Source organism: Salarias fasciatus, chromosome 23 (assembly GCF_902148845.1).
Source record: "Salarias fasciatus chromosome 23, fSalaFa1.1, whole genome shotgun sequence".
NCBI classification, from domain to species: Eukaryota; Metazoa; Chordata; class Actinopteri; order Blenniiformes; family Blenniidae; genus Salarias; species Salarias fasciatus.
Window position 1 is genome coordinate 5,590,956 of NC_043766.1, and position 20,016 is coordinate 5,610,971.

Here is a 20,016-nt window from a genome sequence, read left to right on the forward strand (position 1 = left end):
AATATGAATTATAGCATCAACATATAGCATCATGACATGAGGAGAAAAAATGTTTGAACAAGCAAATATTCCCTTTTTACTAACAGATAACTCACCTGAACATATTTGCCGATGATCTTCATGATCTCGAGGTTGAACTGTTTGACAGGAGCTGCTGACAGGTCAATGTGACTCAGCAGGCTGTATATGATTTGCAGCAAGGACTGCTGCATGCTGGGAAGGCCCTTCTCCAGCAGCTAAGAGAAACAAAATTCACAATCAGGGGTGGTTTTTTTTCACCACATGTAACCAATGTCCTATGTTTGAAGACAGGTCTTACCTCGGCTAAGTATGTGACCAGGTTGAGGGTCCTCTCAGCGAAGGCGTCGTGGAGGTAGCGGCAGACCACGTTGATCCAGTTGGTGCAGTCGCGGGAATAGCTGTGTGTGCTGTACAGGCTCATCATGTGGGCCAGGTTAGACAGAGTGGCCGACTTCTCATCAGCGCACACTTTGGCTATTTTATCAGCCGTTTCCTTGCAGAAGGGCGTGGGGCTGTCAAAGTGCTGAATAAGGTGCGGTAGGAGGCACAAGATGTTCAAGGGAAAACCTGCAGAGAAACGCCACAACAGGAAAAAGACAAAGTGAATGAAGCTCACCGAAGTAGCAATACGTGAAAGAATCGAATGAAGTAAAAACAGTTCTGGAATTAATGAACAAACCATACAAGATATGAGGAGGATCTACCTGCCACTTGTGAAGGGTCTACCAGTGTGTGTCTGGAGACACTGATGAGCTTGCTCAGCAGGTGGATGGTGAGCTCCTGAGTCGAAGCAGAGGTGAAACCCTTCAGGAAGAGCTGCAGGAGCCCCGGGAAGTTGTACCACTTCAGCTTGGACTGGACCATCTCCAGACGTTCTCTGCTGTCGGCCCGATCCAGGGGCAGCTGGCCCAGCAGCTTGTTGAGTAAACGCAAAGCCAGCAGATACTCAAACTCGTAGTCCGACTCCAGCAAGGAGACAGCGATCCAGAACACTGTGGCCATCAGATTTGAAGGGTCCACAGGTGGAGCGGTTTCCCCTCCTGGACTTCCTCCTCCGCCCAGCGATGATAAGCTCCGCGTTCGCGCCAGGTTTCCGTGGCTTCCACCGAGCCGGTCTGCTATGTCTAAGGTGTTACTCCGACGCCGGTCGGTTTTCCGCTCGCTCAGCAGGCTGGCGCGGAGGGAGTTGCTGCGAGCGTGGACGTAGTGGTAGAGACCGCTGCTGCTGATGTTCAGCTGGCCCGTGCTCTTCCTGTTGGAGGCAAACTTTGGCCCGAGCAAGTGATCGCGAGTCGGGGTTCTGTGAAATGACGATACATTGCGGACGCCGCTCAGGTTACCCGTGACAATCAGCTGACCGCTAATAGTAAAGATAGGTGAAATGTAGAAATATTATTCAGACTTACTGAGCAAGAGCAGTGAGGAGGTCGTAGTTTTTGAGTGTGTCTGCTAGTGTGTCAATGCCAGACTCCAACGTGAGGAGGAGCTCAATGACAAAGCCCTGAAGAAAAAATGAAAATGTAAATCCACTGTGGTAAAACACCTTAAATCACAACAGCTTGTGTTTGAAATAAAATATGTGATACAAACACATGACTAATATGAATATTTTAACAAACCTCAATCAAATACTAAATAGATAAGATAATCGGCTGTGGTAGAGATACACATTTGATGATTTTTTTTTTATCAGAAGATCAATGGACTAAGTTTAATCAGACAGAATAAATTCTAATCTAATTTCTAATAGCGTTTTTCTATCGTTGGTGTTGTTCCTATTGCACCGACCTGCGCCTCCTCTCCTGGGTCTCCCACGGTCTCAACCAGTCGGGACAGGATGTCAGACAGCGTGGCGGGAGTCAAAGGCTGCTTGAGCGCTCTGAAAATCTGGAATGAGCGACCGGCGTAGTGGCGAGAAGAGCATGACAGAGCGGTCCTCAAAGCCACTTCACTCAGCAATGACTCCATCTGGAAACCTGAAGAAAGACACACAAGAAACTGAATAAAGCCGAGCCAGGTAAACAGGATGGAATCAGCTGGAATCAGCAGGATTAGACCAACAACCAGCTAGAAGTGCTACAGACCTGACTGGCAATATTTGAAGACAGCGACCACATGTCGGACAAAGACACTCAGCTGATCTGCGCTCTTGATGTTGGGGTTCTTGGGTGACACGTCTTCGTGATTCCAGAGTGGACCCCGCTTCCTGCAAGCAGAGAGGAAAACCGATGAGGTACTGTGAGCCATTACTAAGATGTTACCGTCAAGTATTAGATGTTTTCACACCAGGCATTGGATCCAAAACCCACGCTCAAACCCATGCAAAGCAAAATACCCATTGTCTCAGACACTGCTGGAAGCATGAAATCAAATAATTGGACAGAATGAGTAATGCAGTACAGACGTGCTGAAGCTTGAAATTGATTTGTTGGGACATTTGTTGAACTTGTAAGATAACACATTAGCTAAGTGGGTTGTTTCTCTTTTCCCATCACTTTGATTATTAGTGAGCATACGTGCGATATGCCAAAAATCACCATTTCATTTAGATAGTGAATTCTCACCTTGAAGTAATGAACTCAATGAGAGCTTTGGCCTTCTCATCCTGCTCAGCGGTGACGTCCACCTCGCTGAGAAGAGTGGGCGAGAGGTGGGACAGAGCGGTACCCCCCACTCCGATGCTGATACTGGAAGATGTGGAGCTGGAGCTGAGACCCGAGTCTGTCATAGGTGAGGGTTGGCAGTCTGGCAACAACTCCTGCACGCCTGTGAGGTGCAAAAAACGTTCCCATAGAGCACAATGAGCTAAAGGTTATGGATTAAAACTTCAATATATTGCAAAAGTTTGACTTTTAAGTAATTTACTGATGGTTTCACTATCTTAAATGAGTCTAAAATTTATTTACAGGATGTTTAGGTGATCCTTTCAGTGTGACTACAGATGGGGAGTGATCTTCAAATGGCGGAAAGATTTAGATTATAACCTTAGTTTTTGTCATTATCGTCAGTGAATGACTCATCATTGGTGAATGCCACCAAACAGACAAAACTGAGCAAAAGAGATCGCTTGTGTGGGGTAGGAGTTTTGCTGCCACCTTGTGATTAAATGTGCAATAGCAGCTTACAGTCCAACAGTTGATATACCAAAAAGCAATCTGAACTTTGAAGAAAATGTTTTCATATCAATTCATACCAACAGCGTTGGTATTAATATCCTTCACAGTTCTGAGTACTAAAAGCACAACTGACCTGTGAGGTTGAACTCTGGAGCTGGTGGTTTTACAGTCAGAACTTTAGGTTCGTTGTAGTCCCTGTTTCGTAAAAGCACCATAGCCACGGATTGAACGCTGCTATTTGCACCCTGGACAACAAGCAGGTGAAGCAGCAGACGTTTGCAGTGCTCGTAGACCTCTGGGTGCTGGTGATCAAGCCCTGTGGGAGGATACAGATACTCTGGTTAGGTTCCACATCCCATCCTACATGCTGTTCACTGTGATATGAAGGTACTTCTAAACTTACACATTAGGTTAAAGACATTAGATTATTTATACATGAGATGTAGGACATCTAACAGTAAGAACATTTTCTCTCTCGGCAGATTAAAGCCTTTTATAATGCTCATACAGAAAGCATGTTACCGATAAAAACTGCATGCAGCAGGAGGTGCAGGTAGGCACTCCACTCGACTTTAACCCCATGATCCACAATGAGGTCCGTCAGCAGGATGACTGCAATGTTGCATCTGGAGAACATTACGTGTGTTACAAAACACAATTATGTGCGTTTGTTCATTTATTTATTTTCTCAGAGAGAAGCTGCTGCTTGGTGTACCTGTGGAGTGGCACAGCGGGTGCGTTTGTCTCCGGCAAATAGTCCAGGAGAGGAGACCAGCAGCCTCCAGTTGGAGGGAAAGGCAGAGGCTCCGGTCGGTTGTGATCCATCACTTTCAGACGCCAGTTAGCATAAAGTGGCATGGAGTCACCTGACATAGGGAGCAGATGAGTGGAAGCAGTGCTTATGAGTGGGGAAGATTATTTTTTCTTTTTTTAAATCTTGTGCTGACTGGAGGGAAGTGACGACTTTGTGCTTACTCTTCTCGTCCTCGTAGGAGCCTCCAGAGCTGCTGCTGTAGCGAGATTCCAGACGGTGGTGCTGGCGGTTCAGGTTGCTGTTGAGCCCGCTGTAAATATCCAGGTGGGTGTAACTGCAGAGCAAGCGAGTTTAGTGTGAATGAGCAAAACCTTCAGTGATTAAATTGTAATTCAAATGTGCAAAGAATTATACTGTACATTATGAAAGAAAACTTGAAGACAAGACTAAGTTGGGTATCAGCAAAAGTTATAACTATAAAAAAAGATGAGCTTGAACAGATTGGCGCCATTTTCTGTAAGTTACTCCCTTTCCTTTGTTAAAAAACAGCTGAGTGCTGAGTTGTCCTGTACCTTTCCTCCATGTTGGAGTCTTTGATCTTGGTGTCATGATGACCATCATTTCCTGGCACCATGGTATTGCTACTGGAGGTTGTTCCTGACAGAGCAGACAACACACATTCACCACGTGGTTTCTCAACATTTGGTCTCGACTCAATGGCTGCCAAGCTGCGCGCTTCAGCTGCCCACATACCTGAGGTGACTGAGGGGATCTTGAAACTGGAGGTGATGCGGTAGTAAGGGGGGTTGTCCATGTGGGTGACAGCTGAGCTGACAGGATCTGTCAACTCAAGCTCACACATCAACTCCTCCAGCAGCTGCATAGTTTTATCTCTGCCCAAGTACACAACCACTCGTTTCACCTGAGGACAGAGAGAAAAGGTCATTCAATAGACGCTGCGAATTGTGATGGAGCTGCGGCATGAAGAGCGTGTGCTGTGACCTACATAGGGCAAGAGGCTGGGGTCACTGTTGACTCCTGACATGCTGATGAGAAAGTGTAGAATGATTTTGAGGTTCTTTGGCCAACTGTCTGCTAATGTGGTCCACACGTTCTCAATCTCGGACCAGGCAAACTCATCTCCATACTGAAAAACATAAGATCATTTCATGAATCAGTGACTTCAGAAGCTCAAAAGAAACTTGTTTATGTAAAAACAAGCACAGTGTAAGTGCAGTCTTACTTTGGCGGTCATGAACATGAGGTTGTTTAGCACCATGGTTGTTGCTCGCGGGGATCCCCATCCTTCTCCACGGAGCCATCTGCGGCTGTTGACCATCATCATCTCCCTTTCGTGTACGTCCTCGTCCTCTTCACCACTGCCGCAGTCCTCTGGTCGCCGTGCGATTGGCTTGAAGTCTACCAGCTCCACATTGTTCATCCACGGCAGGAGGTAGTGCAACATTACTTGACGACCACCAGGATGCGCTGTCTGGATGCGCAGACTCACTTCTACAATGGGAACAAAAAGCAGGGAGCAGGGTCAGCTTATAGACACTGATATTTCTTTTAAACTCTATGGAAGGGCAGCATCCGTCTGGTTAACAACTATTCAGTCTTCAAATTAATGTTTTTTTCTGTCTTCTTTGGTTCATTGCTTTTAAAGAGGGGAAAATCTCTCTCATGACAGCTCATATTGATTTTACCATGTTTTAAAGACCTTCGGAAAAATCTCACATTTGATCACACATTGAGGAGCACATTAAGGAAAAATGTCTCAGTTAAATAATTTCTTTTATATACCAATCAATCAATCAATTAGGGAAGTTCTCATTCATGCTTCATTCATGTTTATACATTCACGTGCAAGGTGGAGGCGTGCCATACACAAACCTTATTTCACTGAAACCAATGAAAATATCAGCATTTTTTGTCAACAGCTTGGCAATCACAAACACGAGCTATTTCGATGACGTCCACGACATCGGTGTTATTTTATAAACAAATGTTGAAAACAAAACTGACTGATGATCTATGAGTGACACTATGCAGGAACATTCTGCTGATGTTACACCACTACGCTGTCAAAATAATATACAGAAATATAATTTCTGCCGGTGTAAAAGGAGCCTGTAGTCGTAGTGGTGTGTTTGATCCTCTGACTCTGATGAAGAGCACAAAACTTATGTTTTGATGGATGGAGAAAAATCCACTTTTGCAAAGACATGTTAAAAAAAGGCTCACTATGGTTATTGTTGATAATTGTACCCATTTAACATAGAGACAGAGCTGTGTTAATGTATATTAAAACAATTTTCACTTTGGAGGACTCACAAAGCAAAAATGTCAAAGACACCCTGCAGTATCTCAGCAGACACCTCAATGAAGACCTCTGATTCACACCATCTAAAAAAACACACTCACTGCCAAGAAATAGCACCTAAATGTAGTGAGACAAACCTGAGAAGATGGGCAGAGTGAGCTCTGGGTAAGTCCTGGCAAGCTCCTCAGACAGCTGGTAGTAAGACACGGAGTAGAGGTGTGGCAGAGGCGAAGGAGGAGTCAAGATGCCATCTGTTCGCTGGATCTCCAGTTTGTGAGCGTAACGGAAGAGCTTGGGCTCCAGGATCTGTTTAATGTAGACCAAAAACCACAGCATTAGACACAAAAGGCTACAACCACACGGTGCAGTGAAGACGTGACCAAAACTTTTCTCATGACAGTGAATCTCTGACCTGTAACAGCTGCATGGCCACCTCGTAAATCTCCCTGGAAGAATCAGCCGCCTTGAAGAGAATCAAGTTCAGCAGCACCACAGTGTCAAATTGGTAATCCCTGAAAACAGACAAACAAAACTTAGAAAACAAGGCATCAGATCTCATATGGAACAAAACCATTCAAATAGATCCCGGGAAGCTGGGAATGTCGCATACCTGTTGTGAAAGACATTGGCGATGGCCCTGAAGCAGCCAGCAGCGACCCGACGGGAGCCGGTGTAACAGCGGTCCACAGCCCAAAACATGAGGTTGCTCTGGTCTGGATTCAGCTCCAGCAGCAGCATCACAGCCTCACAACCCAGCTGGTGAACCTGGAGAGGACCACACGAGGAACCACGATAAAATAATGGGACTGCTTGCTAAAAAAAACCCCACATCCTGATGAATTTAAATCACTAATTTCTCATTCTTAAGTTTTTGCATTCAGTTCCAACCTAAAATTTTCAACAAGTTTTCTGTTTCATGAAAACAAACACTTTATGGAGCACCACATCATGAGAAGACCTACTTCCTTGCACGAAGGATGTAAGTCCACATAATGTTTTCTTTACCTTCCTTAAAAAAAAATTAGCATCCGTTTCCAAAAACAGATTATTTTATCTCTTCCAACCTTAAAAGGTCTTGGTAAACAATTAAGTGGGGTGGCAGGCTGATGTTGACCATATGCAGTACTTGTTTACACCACTGGGTAGTAGTAGTGTCAAGGCAAGTGATCTGAATGACTATTCATTTATTTATATCTTGATTCATACATCTATTCTTATTTAATGTTTTCTACTTATCGTCGTGTTTTATCTCAGAAAAAAAAGATTCATGTTTCAGCAAAATGTACTATTTTGTTATAACAATCATTTGTATTAAGAGATTTGACAGAAAACTACACTTTCCATGTGTAATTCATTATTTACGTCGCTTGTCATATTCAAACCGTTCTGTCCATTTATTTCTTCGTGGATGTGTTATGGAATTTCTAAGAATCTCTCAAATATCGACATGAACTAGACAGAGTATCACACATGTCATATCTTTCTACCTTCTTGTCCTGAGAATCCAGAATGTTGTCCAGCCACTTGTAGAGGTAGCCATCGGAGGAGAGGCCAACATTATCAGCTACAGGTCCACAACACAACACTGCAGACATGGCCTACAACGGCAACACAGTGACACGGTAGTTACAGTAAATCCGGGTCATGCTGTTAGCAGAAAAAAGTTGGTCCCATTTTCACGTGTGTTCATGCGTTACCTTTAGTGCACAGTACTGATGCCGGTTGATCTGCATATTTCTGTCACTGTAGCGGTCCAAAGGAGTGAACATGATGCTGAAGGGCCCGGCCCAGTGGCTGAACAGCATGAACAGACTGTGTCTCAGTGACTGCTGGGGGAAGATGGTCCGTCTCTGGTGGACTGCAAATTGATAAAATGACACGTGAGACATACATTTCTAACTTTATTCTTAGAGAAACTTCAGAGAAACTTAACCCAACCAAGAATCTGACCTATTTCAGAAGACATACCTGGAACGTTCTGAATGATATTGGCCACAAGCGCACTGAAGTGACAGCGAATGTCTTTCAACGTGTCAGAGTCTTTGTCATTTTCAGCCTCGAGCAACTGCCTGGTCAGATCAACATACTCAAGCAGTGTACTGTTCAGAGAATGGCTCTCTCCATCCAACCCGCCACTCGCTCTGCAAATGAGAAACGTTCACAGTCGTCAAACAGCAGATCTAGGGTAATTCTTGATCTTACAATTTTCCTCTAAATGCTTGTGTAGTATGTACATTTGACTGATGACTCCAGCATCAGCAAGTAGCTCGAATATCCGGACCAGCTGGACCCTCAGGATGTCACGACGCCTGCGTCGCTTCATGTTCTGCAAAGTGAAATATGCAGCATGAGGACACAGTGTCTTTAATAAACAAGGAAGTGACAGAGAAAAGCTTCACAAGTGATCAATGGACTGCGCTTACCTCAGGTCTTCTCTCCAGAGCTTCTTTGATGATGGGATTTAACTCCTCTATCAACTCTCTGAAAAGCAAGAAAATAACATGTAAACTTGCCTAAATACAAGAATGCACACCAGGGTGTGCACGCACAGTGAAGACAGAGTGTTATCTACCTGAAAGCCACTGGGTTGGTCCTGCCAAGGCCCAGAACTAAAGACTCTGTGATGTCCATGCTCTCAGAGCGCATCATTGGAACAATGTGTTTGAAGAGGGAAGAGGGGGACGGAGTGCCGACAATCTGTGAAAACACAAATACCATAATTGTATATAATACTGTGTTCTGATAACATTATACACTTATAAAAACAATACTGTAAGTACAACACAGACACCCACAGTAGCCATTGCTAAATATATCAATGTTCGCACATCAGTTGTGATTTTGTCAAATGGGCCAACCAGAAAAACAAGGAAATCTAGTGAGGTTTGCTGAACGTTCACTGTATATTTTTAACTTGAGAACTAAGGATGCTTAGCGTACGGCGAGCTTTATGACGTTATAAATGTGATGTGATTTCCTTTATATTCAAATCAGTATTGTTAAATGTACGCCTATATTACTGGAGTAACTGTGCTGTTACTGACCAGCTGAAAGCTCATTTAACATGTACAAGATGGTCAAAATGGCAGTCACCATTCACTGTTTGCACAGAATAACGAAGATCTACTGTTAGAATAGGGTAATTCCACAGTCACACCCTGTGTTTGCTTTATTATGCAAGTCTCTGGTCTGTGCAAAAGTCAGACAAACCACACTGGCTCACAGCAGAAGCTGCAGAAAAGCACATATTTTAGAGGACCCCAAGGACCAGATGGCAATATGTATGTATCCACAACAAGTCCCACTGATGAAATTGGGCCAAACCTTAAAGATCTGAACACATACCTGAGCCACGTTCTACAGTTTATGACTGCAGTGCTATTTCTGCTGTGGCACTGACCTTTGAATCGTAACTGTAGCCGCTGTCCGGCGTGGACGCCAGCGTCTCAGGAGGGGAGCAGCGGACGGACCCAGAGGTGGAGGATGAGGAGCACATGGAGGAGGAGGAGGCAGAGCTGCAGCACAGAATCAAGTAGTTCCTCCAAAGGCCAATGTAGGAGTCACTACTGTTCAGGCTGTTCACTTTCTTGGCATTGATGGGGCTGCTGCAAGAACACATACAATAAAAGGTCAAAGATGAATGAAAAGACTTTCAGGAACAACTCAGGCAGGTGTTAGCAGGAAACATGAGGATGGATCACGTTGACTGCCTGTTCAACCTTTTAATGAACTTTCTCGTACTATTTCCATTCACTGTAAAGTGTTTGGACCACAAATAAACACATCATTAACCTCTACAATTAAAAAAGAAGAAGGAAAAAAAAAAGCACATGAGTTCAACAAAACATACTTTATGTCAACTTGTGGTGACAGCAACTGCAGGCGCGTGTAGGCAAACATCCAGGCATAGTTGAGTGCGGTGGGGCAATGTTTGGGCAGGTTTTCCTGCCGCAGGTAGCTGGAGAAGCTGATGACCCAGGGGTCCTGGCCCTGAGTGACGTGGGCAAACACCCAGATGTGCGAGGGGCTCACCACATCGAACTGGTGGCTGATGGGAGATGAGCTCCACTCTGCCAGACTCTGAAGATCAATCCCACTGGGACAGTACAGCAGGCTGGTCTGAAGAGACAGGAACAGAGGACACCCTCAGAACACGTATGGAAAGGTATTTTAATTCACAGAATAAGAAAAAGATGTAGCTTATTCATACCTGATCAGCTCCTGTGAGGTGGATGAAGCTCTCCAGCACAGATGCACTTAACCTATCCATTACATCAATGGCCAGTTCTTCATCTCCCTGAACAATTGAGAAATAATGTAAGCAAACTAATAATAATAACAATAATAAAAAAGGTTTTCTGCAGACTTGTAGATTTGTTCAATAAAAAATATGGACTGCAGATCTGCAAAAAAGTACCTTGCCAATGCCCAATGCAGTGTGCAGCGCTCGGACTTCCTTCAGGACATTGACAGCAAGCCTGCGTGTAGCAGGACGGCAGCTGCAAAGCACCACCAGCGCTAAACCCTCCACGACATGCAGAACACCCAGTGGGAGCGTACGTTCCAAGGACAGAGAGCGGCCACTGCTAGAGCCCTGGTGAAAACAGATGTCCGCACAAATCAATATTCGATACATCACTGACAACACAGGACATGCCAACAAACGGCACTATAGCTCTAAATCCAACTGAAGCATATTTTCACCAACCTGGGCATCGTGGCTCTTGTTGCTGCTCTGCACTGCCTGCCTCCACTGGCTGATGAGCTGCAGCAACATCTTGACAGCATTGTCCAGCAGCGTCGGGTGGACATCGGTCACCTCTCTGACGATGAAGTAGGCAAAGCCTGAGAGCACATCCTCTCGCCACTCAGGGAAATCCACCATCAGAGCCTGAAGAGTAGTGAAGGCGAGGCCACGCAGCTCCTCATCCATGTGGATGGTCAGTCTGGAAAAACCAACAGGCAGGCATTAAAACGAATGAAGCTCGGTAAATCACAGACTGCTGTGTCCGTGAAAAAGGTTACAGAAGGTGAATTACTTGGCGAGAAGCTCGATCAGGTCTTGTCTGCTCATGCCATCGGGTATCAGCCTTGGGATAGCCGCCACACATGTTCGGAACAGATCGATCTTTGGCTTTCTCTCTCCCCTGCAGCACAAACAATTCATGAGAACAAGCCAGAAGTCTTGCATACGCAGCAGCAAGAACAGTCAAAGAAGAGGAACCTTAAAGATCCAGGTTATGGTTACATACGTGATCATGTCCTCTGGCTCCTTGTTGGACATCTGCACACTGGTCATGCTCATGGAGCGCCCCACTTCCTTGTCCAGGTGTCGTAGGATGTTATCCAGAGCCTTTCTGACTTGTGGGTAGTACAGTGACATGCCTAAAGACATCAAATAGCGTTAACGTACTGATGGTAAGAAATAAATAAAGAGTAACGCTTGAATGCCACCCAACCTATGACTTTTGCTTCTTCGTCCGTAAGGGTGGTGTTGAGGAAGATCTTCTTGACACGCAGTGTGTTGCCTGAGGGTAGGATGATCCCTGTGGTAGGCATCGGAGGCTCCCCGTCTTTCTGCTGTAGGCTGTCGGCAATCACCAAGAAAGCTCGCAAACCGATATTCATCCTCTGGCAAGGTGAAATGAGGCACGGAGTGAGTCACGGTAAGGAGTCATTTGTGTAATACAAAAAGAACCGGTGCATTGCTCAAGGTTTACCTCTGGATTGATGGTGAAGGTTTTGTGAGACTTGCCCACACACAGAAGGTCATAGATGATCTCTTTCATGGCAAAATCCAGTCTTTCCTGTAAGACAGACACACACACAAAAGCTCAATGATGCAACAGCTATTGTGTGGTTTGTCTGTAGATTAAGCTCATTTAAGAAAACTCAGGTTTGTTCCTGATTGGTCGGTTTGGTCGAGGCGTACCTGAGCTATGAACTGGATGATCTTGACGAAGATGTTGAGGGGCGTGTCTCTGGGCACCACGCTGCGAGAGGCTTTGGGGAAAAGTGCTGAAACGATGCTGAGCAACCGACTAGACGGAAAAAGACAGGGAGAGTGCAATTACCCATTTGGTGCTACAACACTGGCTCTTTTTGTATTTATTAGCCGTGTGATGAAAAGAGGAGAAGCATTAAGATGATTAGAGCTTGGATAGCTTTGTCACTGACCTCTGTGTGACTGTGTTGCTCTCACACTTGATCCTGATAATGTAGACCCACAGCAGTCTGTAGAGTGACTCCAGTGCGACCCGAGACATTTTGGGGTCTTTATTCTGTGGATTGTACACATATGAAGCACAATAAATACGCCATTCTATAATGAGAATTTTATTACCTACCTGTGAGACCTGAGAAATGAGCTTGTCTTTTGAATTTGAAACACACAGAGCCACATGTGTTGCTGTGAAGAAACACGATTCCCCTGTTTTCAGTCCCGACATGTCTGAGTACTGAGAGTCCACAAAGTCAGAGCAAAACTATTTTCGTCACTGGTAGAGCAAGTAGATTAAAATGGAGCAGATTGTCAATTCAGTCTTCCTCAATCTGAGGACATTAAAAAAAAAAAAAGTCATTTTAAAATAATAAATGATCATTAAATTTAACTCACATACTAAGTAAGAAATCGGAGTCAAGCCATTGCTTCACAATTTTCATAAATGAGTGAAATAATATCCTCAGTTCTGTGGTGGCAGTCTTTATTGGATGCTTATAGGTCATACGTTTCCATCACAACTTTGTGTACTGTATTTATATATAATTAAAAAATTCCATCACCCAGACCTCAATGACAGTAAAACTTTAACCCTCTCAATGAACCGTTTGCAAAAATGAGGGAATTCATGGAGAGGAGACAGCTATAGACCGAGATCTTCCAGCACAGTGTTGGTTTGTCCCCACAGAGGAAATACAGGACTGACAGACATCCTTCAATAAATAAGCACCTGGTGGTCAATATGCCCACATGGGGGATAATAAACACAGTATTGTGTGATATCAGCAAAGTGATGAATTTCATCTAAAAGTATGTATTGCACAGTCTGTCTGCACAAAAACCATTCATGTAAGCGTTCCTGTTGTCCGGAAATCAGAAAATTTTCAGGACTTAAAAAGCAGATCACGAAACCCACCTTTTCATGTCAGGTTTGATGTTGTGTTTACAATTATTTCCTGGTAACAAAGGAAGTGGATTTTTTTTAAACCAGCCATAAACTTAAATATTTACTGATCTTATTAGAAACGAACCAACATGGTATTTATTACCCCTCTTCACTAGTAGTTACGATTTTATTTTACTGTCTTTGACAGAAGCACAATGACGCAGGCAATGAACTTTTTTTTAAAGGAATCTATTTTAACATCACTTAATGTGAAGTTTATTCAAACTGAATACCGAATATGAACAATACTCTAGTTATTGATATCAGCCTAAAAGGCAAGTCTTGGACTGTGTGGCAAGCAAATAAATGGACAGCATGATGTGGCGGAAGCACGTCTGCCAAACAGCACCAGGAGGAAAACTCAGCCATTACTTTGTTTACCCATTAGGTGTTGCTGTAGCAGCTCTTCTTCCAGTATCCCTTCTCTCAAGTAACCTCCTTGCTCACGGCAACTGCCTGCATGTGCTCCCTTACTGCATCCTTGAAACTCATCCCTGGCCTTTCCTCTGCCTCGGTGTCTTGCAGGTCCATCCTCAACACACCTCGGCTTTCCGTTCTGTATATTGTGACAGGAATGCACGTCTGTGCTTCTCCTTTAGGTTCCAAGAAAAACGTTTACTGTTTCACTGTCACTTTTACTGAACGTAAAGAACTTTAAAACCTTTGAACACCATTTATACCACTGCAGATTCCAACTGAGGAGACTTTAATCGGCGGTAAAAATCCAAGCATACAACACGACATCAGACGAAAAAGTCAGCACAAACCAGCTAAACCACAAAGCCTACAGCAAAGTCACAAGTTCCAAGAGCTCTTTCACTATTTCTTCCTTCACAGCAGGGAATGACTCAATCCTCTTAGAAAAAGGAAGGTCAACTGTGCTACCCTACTTCGCGATAAGAATGGTCACAAGGGAGGGAGCACCGGGCTGGCCACTGACACCAGGTAACTCACCTGCAGCGTCTCAATCTGCTTTCGGATGCTGTTGTTAGACGGCATCTGGAGCAAGTCGGTGTGAGAAAAAAGATCAAATGACAGGGAACAAAGAATGGAGGGTTTGGGGAGGGACACATGCAGGTCACAGGGAAAAGAAACAAAAAGAGACAGCCTGAATAATTGTGACAAGAGCAGTCCAAAGCTACTTAACTCTTGTCAGAATGGCAGTGCAGAAATCAACACTAACAAGCTGAAATGACTCATGAGGAACTGTTAACCACGCCACATGTGGATTTGAAGTCACATGTCAGTATTACAGACTAACAGTTCACTTGTTTTTCATGTGTATATATATTTGCACTTCAATGAAATGGGAAAGAAATTCATTAAGAAGTGCAAAAAGCAAAATGAATGAGGTGTGCTGTGGTTTGGAAATCTACCAGTGGCAGAAGATACACGAAGGGGGATGGAAGAAACAGAAGGATGAAAAAAACATGCACACACACAATACTCTTTTATTCAAAAACAGAAGGAGTGACACCCAAGTCAGTCACCAGACTCAAAACAAGATGTGCTTCGGTGGAGGTCACAAATAAAAATCAAGGTGTGCAATTACGCCATGCATTACAATCTTCCAATACTTGCCAGCGTCGATCAGGTTTCAGAAACCCTCTTCAATTTGAACATTATGGTTACGATTGCTAAGCTGCCTTTGCTTTAATCTGTAGTTTAATGTTGTTTTGATTAGGCATGTGCATGCAAATGTTTCATGAAAGGAACACAATTATACGATATGCAGATAATCTGCACGACTTTTTGGCTTTGCTCCCCGAATTTAATTTGCATTGCACTGGCTATTCAAATGATGTTATTCGTAAGGCTTAGAGAATCAGAGTTTGTACACTAACAATTGTCAGGAGTAGGCACAAGGGTGAAATTCACCATTCGTATAAGAAACCGGAGTTCACACAGAATCATTATTTCTATCACACGAGCCCATAAAATGCTCTCAATCAAAAGAAATCAGCACCAACGATCAGGCAACTGATAACACGTTTCAAACCAAGAAAATCGGACACAATTAGGATGGTGAAGGGAAAAGCTTTGACATGAGATCACAGAAATGACAGATGGCAATTAAGAGCCATCAGAAATCACCATCACACACACAGACAAAAACAATAACCTTCTGTCCGTGACGGGATTAGACAGTTTTCACAAACAGTGATCAGTGTTTGTAGGAAAGAGACAGTCATTGAGTCGGTTGGTCAGTCAGTAATTTGGTCAATCAGCTTCTGGCTTTAATACCCAAGAACAGGAGGAAAAATAGGTTTCATTTGTTCGTGATTGATTTCCAAGGAGTCATTAACAGACCTGAGGTAAAACAGCACTTGAAAAAACACGAGTGAATACAAAATATTTAATATATTCACCATTTAAAAAGAGTTTTAAAAATTACACATAGATTAATTAAAGCCTTTCAAATGAGTTCAGATACACTGATAAAGAGGAATATTAATAGAGTTTGTCAGAATTTCATTTACAGCATACTGTTCTGGAAAATCACTAGTATGACTTCATCAAATCAAGTGCTATTCCTGTCCAGATCTGGTGGATTGATAATGGAGGGAAAGGTGCATTGTGATAATCACACAGAACCACAGAGCACACCTGTCACGTCTAAAACAACCTTCCAGTTGTTAGTATTAAGTTTGTGCTGAATAGATAGTGTTAAAAAAGACAGAACTTATGGGAATTGCATTCTTTTCACATTTCCCACAAGATGATCAGAACAGTATTTTATGTTTCATAGCATGAGTCATAAGACTTGCACTGAGCTGAATTATGAATTGTTAATCTGAAGAATGCCTCACATTGTGCTAGTCCTCAGAGCTACAGAGCACACCCTTACTGAAATTAGACTGTGATTGCTGAGGCTGGCCGTACCTTTAGGTGTGAGAGGCAGTTCTGGAGGAAGATGTGCCAGTTGTTCAGAAAGAACTGCTTCTGACTGACACACAGCAGACACGTCACCAGAGGATACAGAGCCTGGGGAGACAAAGTGTCAGCATCAGCGACACAGGAATAAATGCTTCATTATTCAAAGTTCTCTTTAATGCCTGTTGTTGTCTCAAAATTTAACCAACACCTTCTAAAATAAAAATGTTTTGTTCTTCAGCTGCTATCCTGTTGTAAACCTGACATTTAGCCAGACAGCAGGTTTGACAACAGCCTGCGTTGCTCTGATAATCGTGGGTTTGTGTGCTGCAACTGTCTACAACGATTCCAATCAAAGATTTGCCATGAGAGTCATGTCATGGCAACATCATCAATTTCGGTACATTCCAGGTTTTTTTCCCAGAGGTGTGCTTGGAATTACTGTTCTGCTGGGAAGAACAGTAACACAGATGCTTCAGCTCCATAACAAGACCGCATTAGAATTTGCTGATGCAGGAGTGACTCCATGTTATCTTTCCAAAAGTTACAGGTTTCCTGTGCCAGGAGATAAAAAGCAGCCAGTCCTAGAGCATCATCGAGCCATCACCACGCTGCGTCGTAGTGAAGGAGTTTTCTTCAGCCAGTGATTTACTCATACTTCCATGGAACTACTGTTGATTCAAAGGCCCAAAAGGTAATCTGTTTTGAATGATGGCGCTGCCGCTTGGCAGACAATTTTTCTTGTGTTTTGGTTTAGTGGTGGTGAATGTTTTTGAATTTGGCCATTGAGAATTTCAGCATTTAGCGTGCACCTTCTTGCAGACACCTCAGGTTTTACTGAAGCCAATTTTTGAGGCAGGTATTTTGCAGACACTTCAGAAATTTTGGCCACCTGCCTCCTCGAATATCTAATGCCAGCTGTTTGTGGCTTGATCTTTCTGCTAGAAGACATATTTTTTATGTGCCACATTATCTTTCTGACGTTGCAAACAATACTTGGTAAAGTATCACAAGACATTCCGTGCCTTTACTTGTGTCCATGTTGTGCACGGCCATGACCTATTTTATGAACATTTTGGGACAATTTTAGAGACTTATTTGTAGAATGTGATCGTTTTTGACTATGATTAAAAAGCAAAGGCAGTCTGGATATTTGCGTACTTGAGACAACTCTTGATTTAGAAAAGAGAAGTGTGATTTTACGTGATGATCCATACATTTGGTTTGAATAATTTTGAGACAGAACTAGATGCTAAACGTGGCATTTTGTATTGATTTATGTTAATGACAGTAGTTTTGGAATATTTGAAAATTGAGTCTGTTGGAGTTGTTTTCTAAAACACCTGGTTTTAGAGTTTATAAATGTTTTCAGTAAACCTTATTTACAATGACTGTCAATTCTGAGTGCAAGTGTATGCTGTAAAAAGATTCAAATAAAAGGAGAAAAGCAAAAATGGAACGTTTCAGCTCCAATTTCAGTATCATGTCAGACCTGACGCTCTCACACACTACAGTATTAATGACATTTTGCAAACAGCTATAGAGATAGACCAGGCACAATAAATGATAAAGGCATTACCAAAGAGTGCTTCTTCCTGGAACTAAGGTCAAAGGTTGTCTGGTAAAGCATCTCCACAAAGGTTTTGAGGCATGGAACATTGACTTCATTCTTTACCGCCTGAGAAAGAACAAACATCAGTTTAAATCCCAAATGACATTATCATGTTCACGTGATAAAGACAGCAAGACTCTGGAAATAGTTACTCACAGCTGCAACAGGGATGAGGATTTCAACAAAAAGGCCTGCTAGTGCGTGCTTTATGTCTTTATCCTTGACTTCCAGGAAGTATTGGGCACACTCCTGTGAAAGGAGGACAAAGACACACACATGAAGAAGAATACAAAAAGGACATAGAAACAGACAAAGTCTGAAAAAAAAAAAAGATGCAGAGCTTAGAAAGCATTATGGTGGGCCTGGACCAAGCTTTCAGTGACACATTGTGAAAGATTTAAAGGTTCATATCTGCTTCAGCAGAATTCATATTTGTACTAAGTGTTATTAAAGATGGATGGTTATGGTATGTGCATTTGAAAACAACAACATCCAAAAGCAAAAAAACCTCCATCCCCACAGACAGAAGTCTACATTTTGAGGGTGAAGATTTGACTAGAGAGCGATGCCTCTTTCGAGGGAGACGACTGTAGCTCACATGGCAAGATTCATCACAATAAAGATTCCTGTTCTTTGTACAGCCTTTTTCACTTCTGAGCTGAACCTCTTAAGCAAAGACACACTTTTCATTCGCATAATTAATCTGATAGAGAGAAAAATATAATTATAATGGATTTTGTATTAAGTAGCAGTCGGGAAGCAGATATCCTGTACCGGCTGCACTGTAAATGATCAAAGAAACAAAGACATGCGGAAGCAGAACATGTTCCATTAACACATTAGGATAAGATGGAAATGTTATCCTCAGAGGAGAGAAGGCAACTAAAAAAAAAAAGAAAAGAAAAAAGACACTGTTCCATTCATAGCTGTTAGCAACACCTAAAACACACACACACACACCCAAGCACCTTGGCAAACTTCACCTTTGATCGTTACTCATCTAATTTCATGAGCCATTGCTACGGATAGCTACTGAGTTTGAACAGAAGAGCAGCAGCTTGAGATAAAATGTGAAAAAAAAAACAAAACACCTGGTGCAGTTGAGCAAACACATGAATCAGCTTCACAGCCTCAAAACCACACACAAAAACAAATTCACATAAGCACTAATTTACCTGCATGAACTGAAAAGAAGCCTCAAAATCTTCCACGGGATACATTTTAACCCGGAAGAACTTCATGCCCATGATGAGACTAATAATGCTCTGGACTATGTAGGGACTCTGCTCTTTTAGCCTGAGCTCCTTCAGCTCTGTGATGAACTTCTTCCTCACCGCCTGAAATCTGAGCAAACACACACAAGGTTATACACATTGAAAAGCTGACAAATGTCAACAGTAAGTGACTGAAATATGATTACTGTAATAGTCAAGCTCGTATTAAGTGAAGGACCAGATGTAAGCTTACTTTGACTGTGTGAGAACCCCTATGACTTCAGCATACAGGTCTGCAATGATGTGCACATTGCCAGTGTTGGGTCCACAGTACCTGCAAGTTCATCAAAGACATAACAACAAGAGCTGAACAAGCACTGTATTATTTAACAAACATCCACATGATTACTTGAAAAACATCAGCAGCACTTTGTGTGTGCTTCCTTGAGGCTGACTGAAGAGCCACTGCTGTCTTGCATGTGTAAATAATGATGAAGTAACACATTTGAACATAAAACAATCGCACACACACAGCACACCTCCTTTGCAAAGCCCAACCCACAAGCGAGACAGTCCAAACTTGACAAATTATTAATCAGCAGTTTTTTTTTTTAAGCATTCATTCACATTATGTGATGTATTTGCGCGATGATGCCCACTTACCCCTCTTTGTGTTTAAAGTGCTTGAATGCCAGGTTTAGAACTTCATGTACTAAAACATCTGGCACTGGGTGAAGAGGAATCTGTGACGCAAACACAGAAGCATTAGTCTTATTAGAGGCAGTGATATTTCTCATTCACTGTCTTTGCTGCCATTCAACAGCTTCCCTGCCTGAGCGATGCCAAGGACAACTCGGCTCTGGTCTCCAGGGATCGGCTTTTAGATCAGAATGTGGGGCTTTGGACAGTCGGCTTCAGAGACAAACTCAGCTGGGA

The 20,016-nt window shown here is 43.0% G+C and overlaps 1 protein-coding gene and 1 long non-coding RNA gene across 12 annotated transcripts in view; one reads left to right on the plus strand and one right to left on the minus strand.

The window, feature by feature from the left end:
* fryl (furry homolog, like) overlaps nt 1-20,016 on the minus strand; it is a 54,032-nt gene that overhangs the window by 15,656 nt on the left and 18,360 nt on the right. For 7 of the 11 annotated variants that reach the window (XM_030083547.1, XM_030083541.1, XM_030083538.1 and 4 more), the window contains 42 exons: nt 19,744-19,823; nt 19,334-19,414; nt 19,042-19,210; nt 18,023-18,115; nt 17,834-17,932; nt 16,264-16,365; nt 14,335-14,379; nt 12,392-12,495; nt 12,147-12,255; nt 11,935-12,021; nt 11,674-11,845; nt 11,467-11,599; nt 11,254-11,361; nt 10,923-11,160; nt 10,632-10,808; nt 10,425-10,511; nt 10,065-10,333; nt 9,615-9,819; nt 8,787-8,911; nt 8,638-8,695; nt 8,449-8,540; nt 8,183-8,355; nt 7,912-8,072; nt 7,702-7,812; nt 6,825-6,979; nt 6,627-6,726; nt 6,352-6,520; nt 5,135-5,403; nt 4,898-5,038; nt 4,645-4,813; nt 4,464-4,548; nt 4,113-4,225; nt 3,853-4,003; nt 3,660-3,763; nt 3,271-3,453; nt 2,586-2,787; nt 2,106-2,227; nt 1,810-1,997; nt 1,428-1,522; nt 726-1,321; nt 320-588; nt 96-236 (listed from right to left, as the gene is read on the minus strand). In XM_030083547.1, coding sequence (XP_029939407.1) covers nt 96-236; nt 320-588; nt 726-1,321; nt 1,428-1,522; nt 1,810-1,997; nt 2,106-2,227; nt 2,586-2,787; nt 3,271-3,453; nt 3,660-3,763; nt 3,853-4,003; nt 4,113-4,225; nt 4,464-4,548; nt 4,645-4,813; nt 4,898-5,038; nt 5,135-5,403; nt 6,352-6,520; nt 6,627-6,726; nt 6,825-6,979; nt 7,702-7,812; nt 7,912-8,072; nt 8,183-8,355; nt 8,449-8,540; nt 8,638-8,695; nt 8,787-8,911; nt 9,615-9,819; nt 10,065-10,333; nt 10,425-10,511; nt 10,632-10,808; nt 10,923-11,160; nt 11,254-11,361; nt 11,467-11,599; nt 11,674-11,845; nt 11,935-12,021; nt 12,147-12,255; nt 12,392-12,495; nt 14,335-14,379; nt 16,264-16,365; nt 17,834-17,932; nt 18,023-18,115; nt 19,042-19,210; nt 19,334-19,414; nt 19,744-19,823 — 6,330 coding nt within the window. The remainder of the gene's footprint in view (nt 1-95; nt 237-319; nt 589-725; nt 1,322-1,427; nt 1,523-1,809; nt 1,998-2,105; nt 2,228-2,585; nt 2,788-3,270; nt 3,454-3,659; nt 3,764-3,852; nt 4,004-4,112; nt 4,226-4,463; nt 4,549-4,644; nt 4,814-4,897; nt 5,039-5,134; nt 5,404-6,351; nt 6,521-6,626; nt 6,727-6,824; nt 6,980-7,701; nt 7,813-7,911; nt 8,073-8,182; nt 8,356-8,448; nt 8,541-8,637; nt 8,696-8,786; nt 8,912-9,614; nt 9,820-10,064; nt 10,334-10,424; nt 10,512-10,631; nt 10,809-10,922; nt 11,161-11,253; nt 11,362-11,466; nt 11,600-11,673; nt 11,846-11,934; nt 12,022-12,146; nt 12,256-12,391; nt 12,496-14,334; nt 14,380-16,263; nt 16,366-17,833; nt 17,933-18,022; nt 18,116-19,041; nt 19,211-19,333; nt 19,415-19,743; nt 19,824-20,016) is intronic. The other 4 variants (XM_030083542.1, XM_030083544.1, XM_030083546.1 and 1 more) reach the window with 1 other exon arrangement.
* Nucleotides 253-15,504, plus strand: LOC115381908 (uncharacterized). Its single transcript, XR_003930483.1, has 3 exons — nt 253-264; nt 7,869-7,877; nt 15,419-15,504. It is a non-coding gene; the product is annotated as an uncharacterized LOC115381908 (long non-coding RNA).